We start from the raw sequence: 20,518 nt of genomic DNA on the forward strand, positions 1-20,518 counted from the left end.
CCCACCTTTCCTAGCTGATAGGCACCTGCCAGATTTACACACAGCATAGTCTACAATAAGTAAAATAATACTTATTAGACCTGTTTAGAAGAATATTGGCCTGACTTCTCAACCATTCAACATATATATGGTGTAAATTAAATCCATTCCACCCAGTTTCCTGTTTCATACACCAATTTATCAGGTAATAATTAAGACAGTTTTGATCGATTACTTTCCTCTCCTATACATATGAAGACTCCACAAGCCAAGGAGATCGATCTATTTTAGTACAACCATTTGGAAACAATAATCTGTGATTAATGGTTTACATTTAAGTGATATTGGTGATACCATGATGGATGGATATAAGGTGCTCTTCAGAATTGGAATTTAAAATATATGCCTATGAATGAATAAAAGAATTATTCTTTCAGTGAAATAATCGTGGTTCTAGAAGCATTTGCCTTGTCTGACAGCTTTTGTTTATCATTAAATTACACCTTAAAAAATGAAGCCCAAGATTCTGAGGCCTAGCCAATTTAAGTAAATACCGAGGAATATGAGGGTAGAAAAGTAAATATGTCATAGAGCACCAAGATGAATTTTTTCGTTGAAAACCAAAATATTTCTTTCATGCCAGGGGCCATGAGAAAAATTTACCAATAACTTGACAAATCATACAACACATTAGAAGAACTGGCTAGCCAACACGAATTTTTGCCACAAAAGAATGAATGGGGGTACAGTTACAGAAAACAGACATTTTATTTTTTGAATAATGAGTTCTATCAATGGTATGGAATTAAGTTCAAGGAAAGGAATCAATCATGGAATTAAGGAAAGTTCAATCATGGAATGTACAGAATCAAATAAAAATAATACTCTTTGTACAAATTTTAAAATTTTGTTTTGCATTCCTTTGCATTTAAGGTTACAAGGCAACCAATGGAATAGGACAAGAATGGACAAGTCTGGAGAGGGAGCCCTGTCTACATTTGATCATAATCTTTGCATTATTCCTTCTCTCTTTTGCTGCAACACAAGATTGAAATTTATTACTACATAATGATTTTAGTGGTATGATATTTCCCACTAAGCCAATTTTAGGAAGAAAAACATTCGCATGTGTACACTAAAATTGGTAAATTTCATAATTAATACCAACCATTATTAGAACTGATACTTCTGTTTCTTATTTATCTAAGGTTCAAAGGATACTTCAATACTTAGTTAAATATTAGTCTTTAGAGAACTGCCTGATTTTTATGAGACAATTAATTGGTAACCACCTAATTATGGTATGTATAATATGAAAATGTAAGTAAAGCGTATGGAAATGCGCATACTACAAATAAAATTGCTCGCTGAAATCTTACCTTACAGTAACACCGCATATTTAACTGAAACTTCAATGGCTGTGGAAACAAATCAAGAATTCAAGCAGCATGTTCAACAGCTTGTGAAATAAGATGAAAGCAACATTAATGGGGATATCATCAAAGATTACTCAACAAAGGGCAAATAACATTGATGAGTGAAAATTACACATTCGTACAAGACAAGATGACATCACAACTTCATTTCGGACACAATACATTTTACATTTCTCTAAAAAAGGTTTAAAAAAATATGATGCCAATCACCATCATACCATCTACTCTTATTTGATTACAAATAATCAACATATTTCACATATCACACACACCACATAAAAACCACACTATATACAAATTGTTGGCATCATTGACTTTGTTCAATGATTTCACAAACACACAATGGCTATAAAAGGACTGTTAATGTTAAATCATATTATTTCATTGTATGAGTGAAATATATCAGTCTATACTGAAACATTTCATAGTCACCAGTTGAAAGTACATAAAAACTAAGTACTACATGGTATAAAAACATTTCAACAGACTCTTTGGACGGAATAATGCACAGCATAACCTATAATGTAATACAGAAACTTTTGCATACTTTATAATGAGTACTAAAAGCCAAATAAAATCTTAAATATAAGCAAACCTGCCATTACTACCAAATAACTGCTCTGAAGACTTGATGCAAGAGCCAGTCTACAAGTAAACATGTCATATCTGCAAAAAAATTAAAAATAATTAATTTTGTACTCCAATACGTATTCAAACAGACAACATATACATACATATTGTACGATGGAGACAATCCAAAACCCAAGCATACTTATGAATATCTTACTATGGGCGTGAAAAGTATTTTTTTCAACAATTGAAACCAACCAATATTGCTGTGAGAAAAAGCGCAAAAATTGCTATTACCATCCTTATATCTCCTAATTACAGAAAATAAGTAGATTGGTGGGATAGAAATCTTGTCCACAACCTGTTTATGTCATCGACTGTGGAAATGTGAATGGTGGATGGAGAGTGAATATGAGGAGTAAATGGTAAAAGAAGCACATAAAGAACTAGCCAAAAGTATTAAAGTCGGTGGGGAATTCATTAATTCAGTTAGATTTATGGATGGCAATGCTCTAGTTTGTCAGTCAGCCAAGGGGTTGCAAACTCTGCAGAGAGCATGGGAAGGCCATAACTATATGATGAGAATAAATGTAAATAAAACAAGGTCATGTGTATTTTCAGAAAGAGAAAGGCTAAGTAAATATTGAAATATGAGGGCAAAAACTAGAGCAGGAGGAAAAATTAACTTATCTTGGAAGTGTTTGGGACCAAAATTGTCAAAGTAGTAGGAAAACAAAGAGGAGAATTTCATAATGCATAGAACCTTTCACAGGGACAATGACAGGGACGTTGAGTAAGGATGTCCGGAAAAAGGCTTGCTAAAACTTTCATATGGATTGCAGTTTTGTATGACGTGAAAACATGGTCATTGAAACAGGATGATAGGCATAAATGGAGGCTTTTAAAATGTAGGTCTGCATAAGGATGGAACATGTGAAGTGGACTGAAAGGATAACAAATGAGAAAGTGCTCAGAATTGTGGGGGAAGAGAGAGGATTTTTGGAAGAAATCCAAGAAGCAGGAAAGATGGATTCAGGGCGATTTGATTTGGGATGAGATGTTGAAGACTGTGATAGAGGAGAGAACATTGGGTAAACAAGGAAGGGAAAGGAATAGAATAGGCTTGTTGGATGGCATGAAGGGAGGATAGAAGTATTGAAGAGGGACTTAGCCTAGTGCCCGATTTCAGGTTGTTTTTGGTTAAGAGATATTAAATAGGATTTGCCCCTCCAAACCTACTTAAGTGGTAGCACAAAAAATAATATATTTTAATATTTCTGGCCTCCCTAAGTAATAGTAGTTTTAAGTCCTTCCAAGTGCTTTAGGAATAGCAACAATGAAAACGGGTATGGAATGGTTTTTATTAATTATTGAAAGAGAGAAAGTATAATATGCATAAAAAAATTGGTGAGCGATTTGGAGAAATCAATAAACAATTAAAATAAAAGATCGTACTTCTATGCATGGACAAAGTTTACACTGAGGACAAAAATGAGGCAAGAAGACACTTTCCTTTTCCACATAGAATACTTTTATTGCGACCTAGGTTTCGTTACAGCATAACATCTTTGGGTGAATGTGGATTAGCAAAGTGTCTTATTTCATTAAGAAGGATTCCAACCATGTTATGCCAGAAACTGTTAAGAATTTTAAGGATAAAATGAATTAGGCCCCCATTTTTAAGAAATGTTAACATGAATCCCAAGACCATGTGATTAAAGCATATACATTACTGAACTATACCTTGTAGCATTATCAGCAACAACATTGGTAAACTCGGCTTCTACCAATTGCCCATCAAAATATGTGATCAGGTCCTCATATGGATATTCATATCCTTGGATGCATTCACATTTGTAGCCACCAGTCTCAAAGCCTCTTCCTTGGATGGGCACACACTGAAATAGAATTGATGCACCAATAGACTAAGACTTAATGCTTTTTAATGCGGATACATCAGAATGTCTCTACAGTGAAATTCAAAACCATTATGCTATACTTTGAAGTGATACCTAGTAGCTATGGATATGTATTTAAATGAGTTTCATATTTTCTTTATCTGCTCATGTATTTAAATGTATTTGGTGCAAATAATTATTTTCATAAAAGGGAACAAAATTAATTAATTTTACTAATATTTCAATCATTTCCACATACAGCCTGAAATATGTTTAACAGGGTGCTGTAACACACTAATTTATATACGTCATCTATTTGATGTTGACATTTATACACATTTAACTAATGAGTGGTTATGACTTACATAAGATGTCCCAGGGTCACACTTATGTGAATCTTTAAAAGCATTTGTGCTGGAATATTTGTCTGGGCACTGATTAATGTCCAGCTGAAGCATATCCATGGTCACAGCAACCGCCCCTCTGAAAAGACAAATACAGAGTCTCAGTTAACATAAAACTACACTTTTTCAGAACAGAACAGATTTTTCCTATTATATCATTTAACCGAAAGGCAGAATTAATTATAATTTGCACTCAATCAGCATTAGTGATTATTACTAACAGGAAGCAATTTTACAGATAAACAAGCACCTAACTACTCACTTAAATTCAAGCTTATATCTTAAGCTATCCCATCCAAAAAATGGGGCTGCATATGTGATGACCCATTTTTTCACAAGTCCATCACAATCAAAATAAGGAGTTGTCCAATGCCCTTGTTCCAAATTAGCTGCTCTGAATTGAAAAAGACACAGATTCAGTGTGAATGTACGTGTACAAGTCATGGAATAATAATCAACAGTAGAAATGAATGAGTTATTTTCCTATTTCTGGAATAGCATTTAAAACTTACTGGTAAAATGTAGGATAATGCTCATACTTTTTCAGCAATTCACCACTTTCATTGAATCGAATCTTAATTTTCAAATTAAACTTCTCCAAGTCATCAAAATTAGTAGACCAACGGTCTTTCAGGAATTTAAAATACGGCTTATTCAAATAAACTTCATCTAAAAGAAAATACATAATTCCATTAAATAAAACAAATGGTTGAAAAGTCCAAACAGGACAGAGTCAGACAATAGTAAATAATTACCGGTTTTGTTTAATCTGGCTAAATCTTCCACTTTGAAATCCCGTGTATTTAACTGTGTCTTGTATGCAAATGGAGCAAATAGTGTGCGGTTGGTAAATTTATTTCTATCCCAATATGTGCCTGCTGACCAAATTTTTGTGTCACCCAATACCAGAGCTAAGGTTTCACCAATCATCTGATCTTCTGTGAGAGGCTTATCGGCAACTAGCTTTCCAGAATATACCTCTTTGGGATTGGATACCTACAAAGCACAGACCACATGGAATTATTATTAGACAAAGGATAAAAGGCAAAATGCACCTAAAATGCATGTTTAGGCTTCAGTTATACTTGGATTTTCAATTTGACAACGTTGCTTTATACTGAAGATTACTAATAATATAATGGTTTATTTCATGTTACAAAATTAAAAGTGAAAGAGAAGACATAATGTTTTATGATAATAATTAATGTATTAAAATAATACATTAATTGAATATAAAGTTTTACTAAACATGCAAAAAAATAAGATAAAAAATACAAGTCCCCTCAAAAAAACTTAATATCATAGTCTTCTCCTGAAATGATACAATCGATCAATTCATGGCAACACACGAAGAGATTGGATATCAGGGCAATCTTGATGAAACATTCAGAAGAGCACATATACCAAAGATTGCTAAACTGCCTTAGTCCCCTTTGAAAACTCCCCAAGGGACCTCACAAACATAACCCAGGGTCTCTTTAACTTATCAATACAATTGGCTAAGTCCTTTTTTGGAATGATCATCAGCTGTCTTTTCTCTTTTAAGTTGTCAATGGCCAGAATTTCGAGCTGCAGTTGCAGGGGACTTGCTCCAAGCTGCAAACAATGACCCAGTTTATCAAAAAAAGGTCATAACTGGAGATGAGTAATGGGTCTATGGTTATGACCCTGAAACAAAGGCCTAGTCTTCCTGACAGTTGGTTGACAACATAAAAGCGAATGCGACAAGGCAGCTGATGACCACTGTGGAAAAGGACTTTGCTGATTGTTTTGAAAAGTAGAAGATATGCTGGGATAAGTTCGTGAAGCCCCAAGGGGAGTACTTCGAAGGGGACTACGGCCTCATTGTTCTAGATAGGCTATTTTTTAATCATCAGTGGTAAATCTGTCCTCAAGATAGGTATCAACTGAGCTCCACTTTGCCCATTCCTCTACTGCTTCCAGTAACTCTGTAATTTGCCACCCGCTTATAATTGAGTTTATATGTAATTTGAGTAAATCCCCCAATTTTATACATCTGAATTGAATTGATCTGGGTGCAATGCATGAAAAGTGAAAATGCCTTATTTACATAAATTATGAAAGCCCAATTGAATAAAAACTCATAAAATGCCTGTCATGGGTACATAGGTGAATTATTTAAAAAAATCAAGTACAATACCTGAAGGAAAGAACTGATAAAATTGGCAAGTCGAACAGCCATTTTTGCTTCATTTTCAAACTGCTGTTCCATTCCATACCCAATTCCTCCATGAAGATGAAGATCTTGAGGCTTATATCTACAAGGAACAAAGTGATTTAAGTTACCACATCATTTAATTAAAAATGGAATAAAGTCTACAAACCACAGCATGTTTGCAATACAAATTAGATATGATCTATGATATGTATGTAATAATATAGATAGGGTCTATTATATATAAGCAACTTCTTGAACCACCCACGGCTTCGCATAAACACTTCTTTTTCGTCCTTTGATGATCCTGGCGTTTTCTTAGAGGGGTCATTAAAATCACTTTCACCTTCTAACATATCATGTTCTTATTAATAGCATCACCTGACAATAGTTTCTTGTTTATCCATAGAGAAGCAATCTTTCAAAATTGTTCAGAATACATAACCATAGCTTAGATATTCTTGTCACTCCCTTAATGCAGACCGATTGCACGTGTGAGATAGATGAACTACGCTGAGACCTCCTCCTTGCTTTTCATTTTTCATTTCTATGATTATTTTTATTCTCTTTTGACTGTCTTCTTGCAGCTTTTTCTTTGGGGACATTTTTGAAACTATTCATAAAATATGAAACTGCACAAAAAGTCACAAATAATACACTTGAACACAAGTTATGACAAATGACCGAGCACTAACGACACTACGATGCTAGTGGAACTTGTGCTAAGCACATACATAAACAGCCAGCGCAATCACTCCGGGAATCTCCCTCTCCACGTAACTCGCTATGTGAAATGTTGCTTGTTAAGCGAGTTATTCTTAAACAGAATACTTTTACTCATTATATGAGTTACTCTCTATCCGAGGTGCTCATTAAGCAGGATTCCACTGTACATAACGATCAGATTCTTGCAAAATTTGGATTCCTGCACTTAGAATCACTAATTAAGATTATTCACTCATATAACTTTAATGACTATAATGAGGACTTCGACAAAAATAACCATTAATTACACAGAAGCTGATTCAAGAGACTAGTCACTAACAACATATGAATGGGTACTAATACATATGTAGACATAGGAGTTTGGCATCATTTGCCAAAATTTCAATGCTGGTTTTTCATCCCAAGTTGACAGACATTTTTTTATATTATGGTGGTCCTAAAAATGGGGTTTTCCCAAAATTTGGAACTTTCATTGGGCCATTACACCAATCAGTAACCATTCAAATCACAAAGGCCGTCTGGATTATATTAGAACATTTTGAATATTCTTTGAATGTTGCTATTCACACCTAAATTTTTTTTAACTAAGACTATTTGGCCAATACAAATCTGGGCAAAGCACATCACTCAATTTTTTCATCAGGATGACATTTTCAAAGTAGGTGAGACAGAGTCATCAAAGATTTAATGAAATGGAATTTCCTCTAACCCAGCAAACTAAACTGGAATGATGGGCAATTTGGAATTTGATATGGATAATGTAGATTCATAATATGCTCTCTGGCAGTGACTTTTGACTCTAATCCCAATGGCAGGGTAAGAGTGAGCCTTGCGTATCTGAAATAATAGATTCAATCTTCATTTAAACAAATTACAGTCGTAAGAATCCTTCAACGGGATAGAATAAAATATAAAACTATGGCTTTCACCAAAAATATTTACTTTTTCTATTTCTTCTTTGTAACAAAATTTACATTTCAATCCTAAACTTGAGTCTCTCTCTTAAAATTGGGGTACTCTTGCTGCTGCCAACCCCAAGCGGTGAGCATTCGTTCTGCTTGTCTTTGGCAATTCACTGATTGAATTGCTTAATCAGCAGCTTAAACACATTACAGGGGAAGGGTATGTCCCTTAGAGTTATCAATATTAGAGGGACAATGCCTCCTTCTGGTCAGAGGACATAGAGGAAGTGCTTGCGATAAGGCAGGGTACCAACCAATGAGGGATCACTGTGGGACAACATCAAAACTAATTATAAACCTTTGCAGATTTGTGCGATATGTTGTTTTGAATTGGTGAATAATATTTTAACCAAATAAAATTTATTCTTCCCACAGCCAACAGGCAAACCCTTTGATAAAAAAGGAGGTGCTCACTACATTTCCCTGTTCATCGGAAAATTTAATAGAAAAACTTTTCCCAGCCTCCAGCCTTTCATTTCTTTTCTTGTATTAGAGAACTAAATACACTCTCAATATCAATCGGGACTTTTTAATGCTTTCCCCACCAAAGCAACATTTTCAACAAAGCAAATTTTAACAAAAATCAATTTAAACAAGTTCTTTAAAATTAAGAAATATTTTTTCAGTAGTAACCAGTTGGTACCGTCGATTTTAGTTTCTTTAATTATTCATAACGAGTGTATAAGTGTGAGCATAAAAATTAGTAGTAAGGCTATACATAATATAATATATAATTTTATTTAAATCTCACCCTGGATTATTTTCATTTGACATATTTAACCACTAAAAATGTTTTACATAATGTGCCCTTTGGAAATACTTTCTTGATTTTTCCCATTTCCACAACCGAATGGTGAACTTGAATCTTCTCACCTTTGTAAATGTCCACTCCAAACTTTTTTTTGTTTAGACAACTCTCTTGTGGTTGCTTCACTGACAGGTTTTCCTTTCCAAACATCTACTTAATTCTGATATATTATTTAAAAGATAAAACTTCATGAAACACTAAAATGCACTTTTAATTAGCAACAAATGGAAAATCTAAAATTCAGACTTTGGCCTTGAGGGAGAGTAAGCTAGCATAAAAAACAGCTAATGGATGAACCACATTCTAGTCAGTACCAAAGTGCAATGGACCATAGGCTCATTCAATAAACTAAGACAAAGCTGGGAAAGCTCAGCATGATTTTTCAGTTCCTATTGTGTGACGGGGAAAAAGTATAAATGGCCAGAAAATGGCTAAGATGCTCACGGAGGAATCCATATGGAATAAGAGAGTAAGTACACTGCCCACAGCTGATAAGAGAGACTAGTTATGAATATTTCAAAAGAGATTAAACATGTTTTCTGAAAAAAATGAGAGTAAAACTGTCAGAAAGGATAAACTAGTCATAATTGTGGATCAGGGTACATTCACTGATCGAAATGCGATTTTACCCCTGAATTTCAATTCAGGCCTGCTTAATAAAGTTTTAAAAGATAGAAATCAATTTCTGAGTCCACTTTACATGATAATAGGATAAAGTAAAATCCTGTATAACAGCCAGGACCAAAAACTTCCCCGACTAGACTGGATTCACCATACCAAGAAAAGATGAAAGAATACTTACTCTTTGCAGTTCTTTTTATTCACCCTCAGAATGAAATTGAGGACTTCATGAATGTTAATCTTACTGGAATGTAATGATTCTGGCCCCTTGCTAAAGTTTTTATATTCGTAATATTTATCCATGTACATTTCTCTCATTTGGGGACTTGCTTTTTCCCATATAACAGGCATTTTATGAATCCCTGAAAAAAGATATACAAAGGCATTATTAATTACAGAAATCTTTACTAAATAAAAATACATCCACATATTTTGTTGTGAATAGTTCAAGGAGAATGCTTTGATTGGTAATGAAATTTTGTAGACTTTGATAAAACAGAGAATGTTAGGTAAGTGAGACAGGGAAAGAAAAAGAATAGGAATGTCGAAGGAATGAAGAGAGACAGAAAGCATGACAGGTTGAGAATTTTGACAGGACAAAATTTAAGTGAATGAAACCTTTTACCTCCTCTGTTATTATTATATATTATATTTATTACATCTCTAATAATACTTTCAGATATCTGAGTGATAGCCTGTCACTGAATGTGAATTACATGGTGTTTACCATTTCAAAATTTGATAAGACTTTCTGAACATTTAAAGAACCCTGTCAAATGTATACACAGACTTTTAAATTTCAGGAAAATTATACTATTTCAAAGCTTTACTTTTATTCCATAGATAGCAATGGCCAAATTCATTTCATTAAAATACTCACTAACTTACTTAGCTCAACTTAATATAGATCTTATTTTATGACCAAGGTTTAGACAATTTACGTTACCTTCAGGACGTGGAGATTAGGTGATGTGTTTAAACCATTGACTTGACAACAAATCTTTATTGATTGGAACTTAGAAAGCATTTTAATTCTATCCTTCAATAAAGAACAATTGTAATAAAGCAGTCTGAAATTGCATCTTTCTCATTGGATCTTATCAAAATGCTTCTCATTTAAACATATAAAGCAATGTAAAGTTATTCCAATCCACACAGTTCATCAGTTTCATGTATAACACCGTATCTCAATAACTACAAAAATATACATAAAACATGCAAATTTCTGAAATATTTCATATCTTTTAGGGATTAAGTAGGCATCATAAATCACTCATTGAAGTGACATAAATAGTTATCATGCAAAAATTAGAACTATAATTAATTAGCCTGATGGACAGCCAGGGCACATTCATTACTAATGAAAATACCAATTTCTTACATCCTATTTTGTCGCAGTTAAATCCACTGTAGTATTGTTCTGTAGTTGCTCTTTCAATGATCTCTCCCAGATAAGGACGCCGAACAAATGAAGGTAGACGGTATCCTGGCTGGCATCTACACTGATAACCACCTCTTCTGAAACCCCACCCGTCTATAGGTTCACACTGCAATAAAAAAATTGAATATGAAATGGTTTGTGAAGCTCATTCATCACCACTGCATAATGATTACATGCTTTTTGGCATGATGTGGAATGAACGTTTTACAGGCCAAAATTTGCCTGCACTGCTTAAGAGTTTTAAGAAAACATTCACAATTTAGATCCAAAATTTGAAGTACCTACAATTCTTTGGAGAAAGCTACTTAAGGAATGGCAGCAAAGGAATTAGTAATGTTTAGTATAGGAATGGGCAAACATTAATTGTTCCAATATGATGCCAATATTTAATTTATGATATTCCAAAAATTTCTTAAATTTTAACATACACGCCTATTTTTCTAACAAATTAAAGTTCATCATTTCAAAATTTAAGTGACCAGAACTAGACTAAAAAAATATCCAGGTTTGAAATAAATGAACTCAAGAAAATTTCATAGTTTGCATTTGACTAATAAAATATTGACAGGCTACTAACTGTCCATTAGTAAATACACTTGGCAAGATGACTTGAAAAATAATTTCATTTTTGCTCTATGTATAAGAAGGAAGCACTTGCAGCTGTATGAAGTATAAAAAATGAATGCAATGGGGTGAATTTCCGCCCACTGTGGAAGGAAAATCTTCCTTCCACTTTCCTTGATGGATCCTTGTAGTCAGCATGAAAATGATGGCATTACGCACCAAGAGCAAAAATAAGAAATGAACATTGGTCTATCATCAAGATACTCTCTGAGTTCTCCAGGGAATATTTAAATTTTTATTCCATATTTTTAATCAGTCCGTTCATTCAGATTGATTTATACACAATTTAAAGCAGAAATAAGATGAATAGGAAACCCACCAGATTGAATATAAGAAATATGATTTTGGCTTAAAACTCATGCTGATAAACATATACCATACAGGACAAATTCTTATTTGCAGTACTAAACTTACCACAGAAACAGTTCAAAATTTGACAGATTTTTATTTAAACTATAGCATTTTACTCGTTAACTTAAATGTACTTTGGCACTTGTGAGGACAAAAAACAAGGCAGTTACTATCAGATAATATGATATTTGGTGCAGTTTGTTATAGTGAGATGATCCTGGCAGAGCCTCATAAAATAGTTATTTTGTGGAAAAACACTAGGGTAAGAATAAATATTAGTTTCACAGATAAAACAAATTCAACAACACAAAAAAAGACACTCACTGCGTTTGTGTGTGACCAGACTATTATTCTACGAATTCAATGAGAATGGATATAACTCCATATTGACAAGAGGGGGCTGGTTACAGATTAACCACACAAATATTTGGTAGACATTGGGAGAACTAACAATACTGTTTTAAAAAGGTTTTTGTACTCAATATACTGCTTATATTACATTTGTTACTACAGAAAAAAGTCGGAAGGACTAATGGCTGGAGTAATGCATAAGCATAATACCTCACATCTGAAGTATAATGTCTCAGGTAAGTATAAGCTCTGAAGTATAAAGTCTTAATCAGTCCAATCACTTTATGAAACCAAAGGATATGAGCATTTTATAATTTTTTCAAAAGGAACCCTACTTTAGACAAGGATGTGATAGGTTGGATTTTTGACCTTTTGGACATACAAATTGCTGCTAAAAAAGAGGAAGTCAAATTTGAGGAGTCAAAAAATATGAACGCCAAAAGGAACATACCTGCAATTCATAAATAACATTAATAAAAATCATTAAGGACAAGTAAAAATCTCAACGATTAACCGAATGTGATAAGAATGCTTTGAAAATGGTAATTCTAAGGGTGAGATTGGATGAAAATACTCCTAACTTCAACGATTTGGAACATAACTTTGAACAAAGAAAACAAAGGTGTTTCATATTTATTACCTTCAAAGGTGTTTATTATCATATTTTCACTGTGCATCATTAGAAAAATGGAAAAACTTCTTTCACATACTGATAAAAAATGGTCTCATAATAGGCCTTGTAAATAGGTGGTAACTTGTAAAAAAGCTTTATGCCAGACATTTGTTCAGGTGGAGGATATTTATGTAAAAATTGCTATTGAAGATAATATTAATAGCAATTATTAATACATAAATAAATTTCCAAATCTTTAAAATGGAATGTATTTAGTTTCTATCATTGTAACTGATGAAGTTTTGTTCAATTACTTTTGGAATACATCCCTTAAGTTAACTGAGGCACAACTTGATTAAATTGTGAGAAACATAGGTTTTAAGAGACGTTTCAAAGGCTCTGTGTAATGCCAGATATTCACTATTATAGGTCTCTTGGTAAATTATGCTATTGCAATTGGAAAGGAGATAATACTGAACCAACTTCATGTAAGGCAGACATGTCAGTTGAGCTAGATTGGGGGAGCCAACAATTATTAGAGTAGTGGAGACTGTACAAGGTGCCAAAGAGAATTAAACTTTGCACACAGAGAAAATAATTACAAATGTTTCAATGCACAAGTGTAAATCAAGTCAAACAATATCATGTACTCATTTAACCACAGCTAATGATTATGAGAAATAATTTAGCCCTACATACTATAATATTGTAGAGAATTGGGAATTTTGCTGTACTAATCAAACAATACTACAGCAATACCACAATCATAATCAATCCAGTAAATTGTAAATGTAATGGGCCAAAAGTCAATGACTGGGAGTCTATGAAGAGGACAATGAGATACCTAAGTACTACCAAAGACATTTAAAATATTCTAAAGAAATGGGAGTTGTTAGTCCAGGTGTCTTCTGATGCATATTGGGTGATGACAATGGGTTAAGAAATGTGTAATCATAGGAGGAGATGAAGCAAAAAACAATGTGGTATAACAAGTTCTAGTATGGAGGCTGAATAATAGACAATTGCTTAAGATGTCACATGAAGTAACATGGATTGAGGTTTTTCTGCTGGAATTGAAGCGGGGAAAATTTGATCAAAAAATCATCTAAGATTTTTTCTGATAACCCTGCAACCATTTAATTGTACAAAACTAAACATGCAGCAGTTTCAGCTTCACTGATTAATGTACAAAAAGAAATTGCTAAGAGATATTGAACTTAGCACGAATTTAATTACCAAAAAATGTTTCGAGATGTAACAGTAAGGACTTAAGTTATGCTATTGACTTGCAAAGATGACATTTTGAAAGACTAAGATCTTGTTACATATATATTTGATTAGGAGTTTGAAGAACAAATTTGTTCTCAGAACTGGAAAATTACCTCAGTGGTATCCTTTTTACAGCGAGCAGTACCAGCAAACCTGTTTGGCCCACTGTTCCCCTTCCCTTTTGGACACTGATTGATGTCGATTCGATCAAAATTCATTTCCATGACGGAGATTGCAGTGTACCTATAGATAACAACAATAACTCTGAAACATTTCTGAAGTATAGGATTAAGCAAAAATGCTATGTACCATACTTACGTAGGATATTCAATGTGCCGGAATCCTGTATGCCGAGGAGAAATGTCAGCAATTGGAACTACAGCTCCTATTATCCATTCATTTGATCTCTCACAATCAAAATATGGTCTTGTCCATTTGACAGGGCCAGGATACTCATCAGCACCTGTATTGAAATGAAGATTTAAAACGTTTCTAACACACAACTGTGTAAATAAATGTATTTTACCAACCTGGTGGACCATGGAAGGTGAATGTTTCATTGGTATTATTCGCATAGCGTATTTCAACTTTGTAAGTGGTTTTAGTATCATGTCTTCCAACAACGTTATCGGGTAACCATTTCTTGTACCTGAAATATAAATGCTGAATATATAAATATTTCGAAGCGTAGTACAAGGAAAAAATGTAATCTAAATCTCTGATGGATTGGTTATCTTTCTTTCGAACTGTTAGTTACAAGACAACATGGGCAAAATCACATTAAAAGGAACTGATGATTGAATTTTACTGGCTATTTTTATGGAAAGTATTTAGTAAATGCAACAGAGTATTACCATTCATTAATTCTGTAGAAGTCAGAGGTGTAATCAGAACTCAAGCTTCCATTAGGTATTGCACCAAGATCCTGGACAGTGAATGTATTCAATGTGGATGTTTTTTCGAAGTGAATCGGATCGTTGAAATCATCCGCCCTGGAAATGTATTGAATCATTTGATATTGAAAAGAACCATGCATCTTCTGCACACATGAAATAGCAAATTTCTAGAAGTATACACAATATTAACTGATGACTCACCTAAATGTCCGAGGAGCAAATAGCGGCATAGTTTTATTGAAAAATCCGCGATATGATGGAGTATAAGACTGATTGGGGGAAAAATAAATGGCACTGGCGTTTATGTACGGGTTGGCAGATACGTCCGCTACCGTGGATAAGAAATAATACATCATTCCCGGGTCGTACGTATCATTGATGGCTGGTCGAATAAATCTTGACTGAAGGATATAACTCCAGAAGAACGATCTACTTAAGGCCATGTTATGAAGGTGAAGAAGTGCTGTTCGGTTGGGAAACACAGGGTTAATATTTATATCCTTTATGTCAGGTAAGTGTGAAACAGAATTTTCGGGAAGATATAAATCTCCTAAATGCTGAATCTGACAGTTTTCTGCTGTTACTTTATTCATGCGCTCACGAATTTCATCGAATGAATCTTTAGTTTGCCACTCGTATTGCCCATTGACAACAGTCGCGGGTACGGCGAATATGCACAGTAATATAGTCACAAACGCCATATTAACACCAATAATAGAACATTAACAACACTTATATCCATTCACAAAAACACCATCGCGTTAAAAAAATTAACTCCACCAAAATAATAAACTGTAACTTAGTGTGCGTCGGTATTAATTGAAATTCCTTCACTGACTTTCCAACATCAACCAACAGGTGTCACTGGTTCCAAAACAGCCACACCTGCTATGCCCGCTACGCCCAAACTCCTGGTGCTACTGCAACCACGCAACGCATATTTTACCTAAACGATGACGTAATTGCCAGGATAGATTTACTTTTTGCCTAAAGAGGACTCTGTTGTCGGTGCCCACGTTATGACAGTATTTCATGCCGTAAGAAGTTAAAAAAACGCTTCGAACTCGGACTCTATGACCTTTATTGAAGGAGTAAACTATTCATATGTTCGCAAAACCCTTGCTAGAAATATCAGGCTCTTCCTGGAGGTATCTAATTTCTATAATTATAGACAGTTTCAAAAGTAGGGATTGAGCACTTGTCACTAATGATGACAGCTTACTTTAAATTTAATGAATAATTCAAAGGAATTTTTAGGCTACAAAAAGAATCAATCATTGCTATTGAAATTTTATCTTGTTCACAAGAACTAATACACCTATCAAAGAGGGGAAATTATTTGTGGTATCAGAACTTTTAAAGCCGAATAGAATTAAGATGCGCTAATTATTAGCGGACGACAATGTCGGAGATGAAAGAGGTTCTTTTTCATGCACAACGAATAAGACTTATACGTTTTATCTTTCGTATAATGAGCAATTCTTATTCAATTCTGAACAATATTTTAATGGTCAATGCGAATTTTCTCCGTTATAGTTCTCATTGCACCTACGGTGGTGTAGATAAAGCTTTTGTCTTTCATTTTCCGTCTCGAACATTTAGACATCGTATGCCAATGATCTGCTTATAAGGTTATCAAAATTTTTAAATGCTAAATTTTACTAAAAATCTGAAATTATACTCTCAAGGGCTAAGTATGAAATTCATTTGTAAACTTGCATTATAAAATCCCATAGTCTAGTGCAACCCGTGCCTTATCATCCTATTCACGACTGCTTGATATGGGCGCCCAAAACGATCACAGTTCCATCTTTGCGGTGGAAACAACCATGATTCGAGGGTGACCGAAACATAAAACGTACGAAACTCAATAAAGCGTAAACGCGCGAAATATTAATCACCAAAGGTTATTTTTAATGGGTACGTCCCTGTATCAAGCAATAATTACTCAACTTAAATGCTTCCAATGCAGTGATTTGGATACCCATTTTCCGCAGTTACTATCCCATTTTCCAAGTTACTGTCACGATATCCTTGCCATTTGGAGTTATGACTATGTTCACATGTAAGCACAGAGATGAAGATCATTTAGCTTGTGTATGACACAGAGGTCCAGAAGGGTAGTAACGCAATTGTCTTTCTGGATATTGGGTGTGAACTCTCTGACAAGTAAAAAATGGTATTTAGAGCATTACTGTCTTATCCACGCATTAATTTATCATTAATTTTGTTTGGTTTTGTATAAACAAGCTTTCTGCGTTTTGCGATAAAATAATATGATTATACGCGAGAGAAATTATAAATTCTGGCGTTTGGTTGTGATATTTTGAAATACTTTAGCTTTGCCCTTGTTGTTCATTGTATTATTTTGGTATCGCTACAAAAGAAGACAGTGTTTGCTATCTCTACTGTGTGCATATATTGCTGAAAAATGATTTATTAACAAATACATGAAGGATTTTATCATCATGGATTATCGATCTGAGGATTTGTTTTTAGCTACTTTTCGACTTGATAGCTCCAGCATAGTTCGTGCAGATCTATTATTTTCTTCAAGGCGTCTTGCTCCAACATCTTTCATAACTGGTTTATGACATTTCATTACTTGCCTTCCTATGTAGTTTTCTTCTCTTTTTCCAATGGTCTTTGGTAACTTCTAGTGTATGGGAGTTTGCCCAAGTATTCACCACTGTCTTTTTACTCTCCTATATTTCTTCCTACATCCATTTTAAAAAGTATACCTTAATTTTTTACTCGGTTTATTTGTTCAAGAAGTTCTCTCGGGTTTCCCACAGGGTCTGTGTACTGCAACCTGACCCGGTGGGAAACCCGAGAGAACTTCTTGAATACCATACGCCGGGAAAACCTGAGATCCTTCATCAGTTTATTTGTGTTACTTTCACCATTCTTTAATGAAACTAAATTTCCATTATTTATAATCATGTAATCTTGTTTTTTCTGCATGTGGTATTCTCCATAGATCGCATTTTCAGAAGGATAAACTCAGTTTACATTTTCATGAACAATTTCCTTATACCAAGGTTAATGTACTATTTACTGTTAGTGGTTGACACATCTGACAGAAAGCATTTATGGCTTGTTTTATTTCTCTTACTATCTTTCTAATGCGTCTTTCATCCTGATGATCCTTTTGCATGCGTAACAGTGTTTTTCATCTTGCTCATGTGTGACCCTTGCTAGTTTTATTTTAAAATGATCTACTTTAGTGTGACAGTAGGCTTGTAATGAGGTAATGATAAAATGTTATTTTAAATTTTGGGTAAAATTTCTTCAACAGATCTTTTTCTTCTCCTGTTATCCAAAAGCTACTGTTGGAGGAATATTAGGTAATGAACATCGCCATGAATCCATGCCCTCATCTTTTCTGATATGGTGAACCCACCTGTCTGAGAACTTGAAGTCCTGTCTGTGAAACTACTATGTACCTTATTCTATGCTTCCTACTCAATTTAGAACTGTATTACTTTAATTAAAATACTAATGGAGAAGATAATGCAGAACTTGGCAATGAATTAATTCACAAGAACATCTGGAAGTATCTGTCTTCACATCTCACGTCTCACCTCAGATGCCTCCTGCATTTGGGACAGCAGTGAGTGCCCATTCTACTCAGTTGATAATTAAGTGTTCTCTGACAGCCTCTGTCTGAAGGCATCTATCTTAATCCAGGCATTATGGGATGATCATCAGCTGATCCAGGCCTCATCATGTGGGAATGTACTTGGCATCCCCTCTATTGGGCATCCAAAAAGGATCAACTTTGTTTTTTTTATTGCTAAATAAAATAACTAATAGCTCCTTAGTTTTTGCAAATGATGGTAGTTTAGTGAGAAAGTGATTTTGCCTGCTGTCGTTGTGAAAAATAGTATTATCATCATTCATGGTTTTATTTTCAAGGAAATGGATTTCAGAACATGTTTGGAACATAATTTTCTCACAAGAAATCTTTGAGGATTGGTCCAAATGTCACTAATGCACCCTTCAGTCAAATACTCTTTTAGTTATTGTGCACAAAATTCATCAACATCAGATTATGAAGAGTTATCAGTCAGGCATCACTTTATATTAATCACTGGAGTACCTATGTTTGGAACCATTTGTTAGTGTCGTTTAATGAGAGTTACCCAAAGGTTAGTAATTAATGGGAGTCTTATCTATAAGACTCGTATTATAACTCATAGTATTCCTTGGTAAATATGCTTCTGTTGATATCCTAAATTCTGAAATTTTATCTTATTTAAAATTACATTAATTATGATATATTACCTTTGATTTTCATTAAGGATTAATGTCAGGCATCTCATTTACTTACAGACCCAGTTTATGAATGTTTAATCATTTATATGAGCTTAGCAGAAGCATTAAACCACTGCTTTAAGCAAAAATGCTGATTCTCAACTCTGAATGTGACTACATTCTTACCTCATGATACCATTTTATGTAAGGATTCATTATTGTACAGGGGAATTAAGAATTATTTTTAAAAACTTATAGAGAAAACAGTGCAATTTTTATGCAGCAAACATTGGAGTTGGGAATATTATTAGATACTTCATCTCTGGCCTCTAAAGCCTTCTGGGAATGTCCATGCAGATAGGCAACAAAGGGATATAGTTTGTTGCCATGGTAAGCTTAAAGGTAGTGTGTTAATTTTATTTTAAAGCTGCCAAATTGGCCAGGATATGATGGGAAAGATGAGCTTAGCCATTGTGACCTTCCTTTGCACATGGTGATATACTGGCCTGGCAACTGCTTGAGATGCCTTGACTTACTGTGTAGGAATTGGATTTGGCCCTTAGCAGAGGTGGAGCTTACCTGAGGCTATTAGATTATTTATTCTACCACATGCATGTTGATAACTATTTTATAAACGTTTTCATAACTAGCAGTCATAGGTTGGAGATGGTGAATATACACTATGGAAAAATATACTTCTCTACTAAATTACGGTGGGTGAGAATAGAAGACTAACTATTCTCTTCTTGTTCTAACCAATACACCAGCATTTACCTGGTAGCATGATAGAATAAAATTTGCCACCAACTGTACTGTCTTTCATCCAACACTGATGACAGTCCAGTGATGCCTGATTTTAAGTCTTGAGCGACAAGGAGAGACTTGATGAATGGAGTTTTTAGTGAGCTAACTTATTCTACTGATGTTTACTGTTTTAAATGGTATTATGAGGTTTCTTGATGTTGATTTATTACATTCAGCTGTCAAAACTGATATAGAATCAAGGTAAACGTTATAATGATAGGCATTTAACACACTAGTTCTAAATACAAAGTACAAGTATCAGTGTAGTGGTAATATTTATATTTATTTAATATTTTTTCCTGATTTTTCATTCTTAAATGGTGGGAAATTCT

General features: G+C 34.1%; 1 protein-coding gene across 1 annotated transcript; it reads right to left on the reverse strand.

The window, feature by feature from the left end:
* Positions 1–1,132: 1,132 nt before the first annotated feature.
* LOC139685769 (uncharacterized) lies at positions 1,133–15,994 on the reverse strand. Its single transcript, XM_071582870.1, has 14 exons — positions 15,327–15,994; positions 15,084–15,221; positions 14,760–14,878; positions 14,548–14,692; positions 14,343–14,472; positions 10,962–11,127; positions 9,762–9,942; positions 6,449–6,566; positions 5,043–5,283; positions 4,800–4,956; positions 4,550–4,681; positions 4,249–4,366; positions 3,729–3,883; positions 1,133–2,081 (listed from the first exon to the last, which is right to left on the reverse strand). Exons 1-14 carry the CDS (start codon positions 15,824–15,826, stop codon positions 1,976–1,978), a joined length of 2,406 nt encoding a protein of 801 aa, XP_071438971.1. The 5' UTR covers positions 15,827–15,994; the 3' UTR covers positions 1,133–1,975.
* Between the last annotated feature and the right edge of the window lie 4,524 nt (positions 15,995–20,518).

The sequence above is a fragment of the Hetaerina americana genome, unplaced genomic scaffold, assembly GCF_022747635.1.
Source record: "Hetaerina americana unplaced genomic scaffold, ioHetAmer1.1.p SCAF_12, whole genome shotgun sequence".
NCBI classification, from domain to species: domain Eukaryota; kingdom Metazoa; phylum Arthropoda; class Insecta; order Odonata; family Calopterygidae; genus Hetaerina; species Hetaerina americana.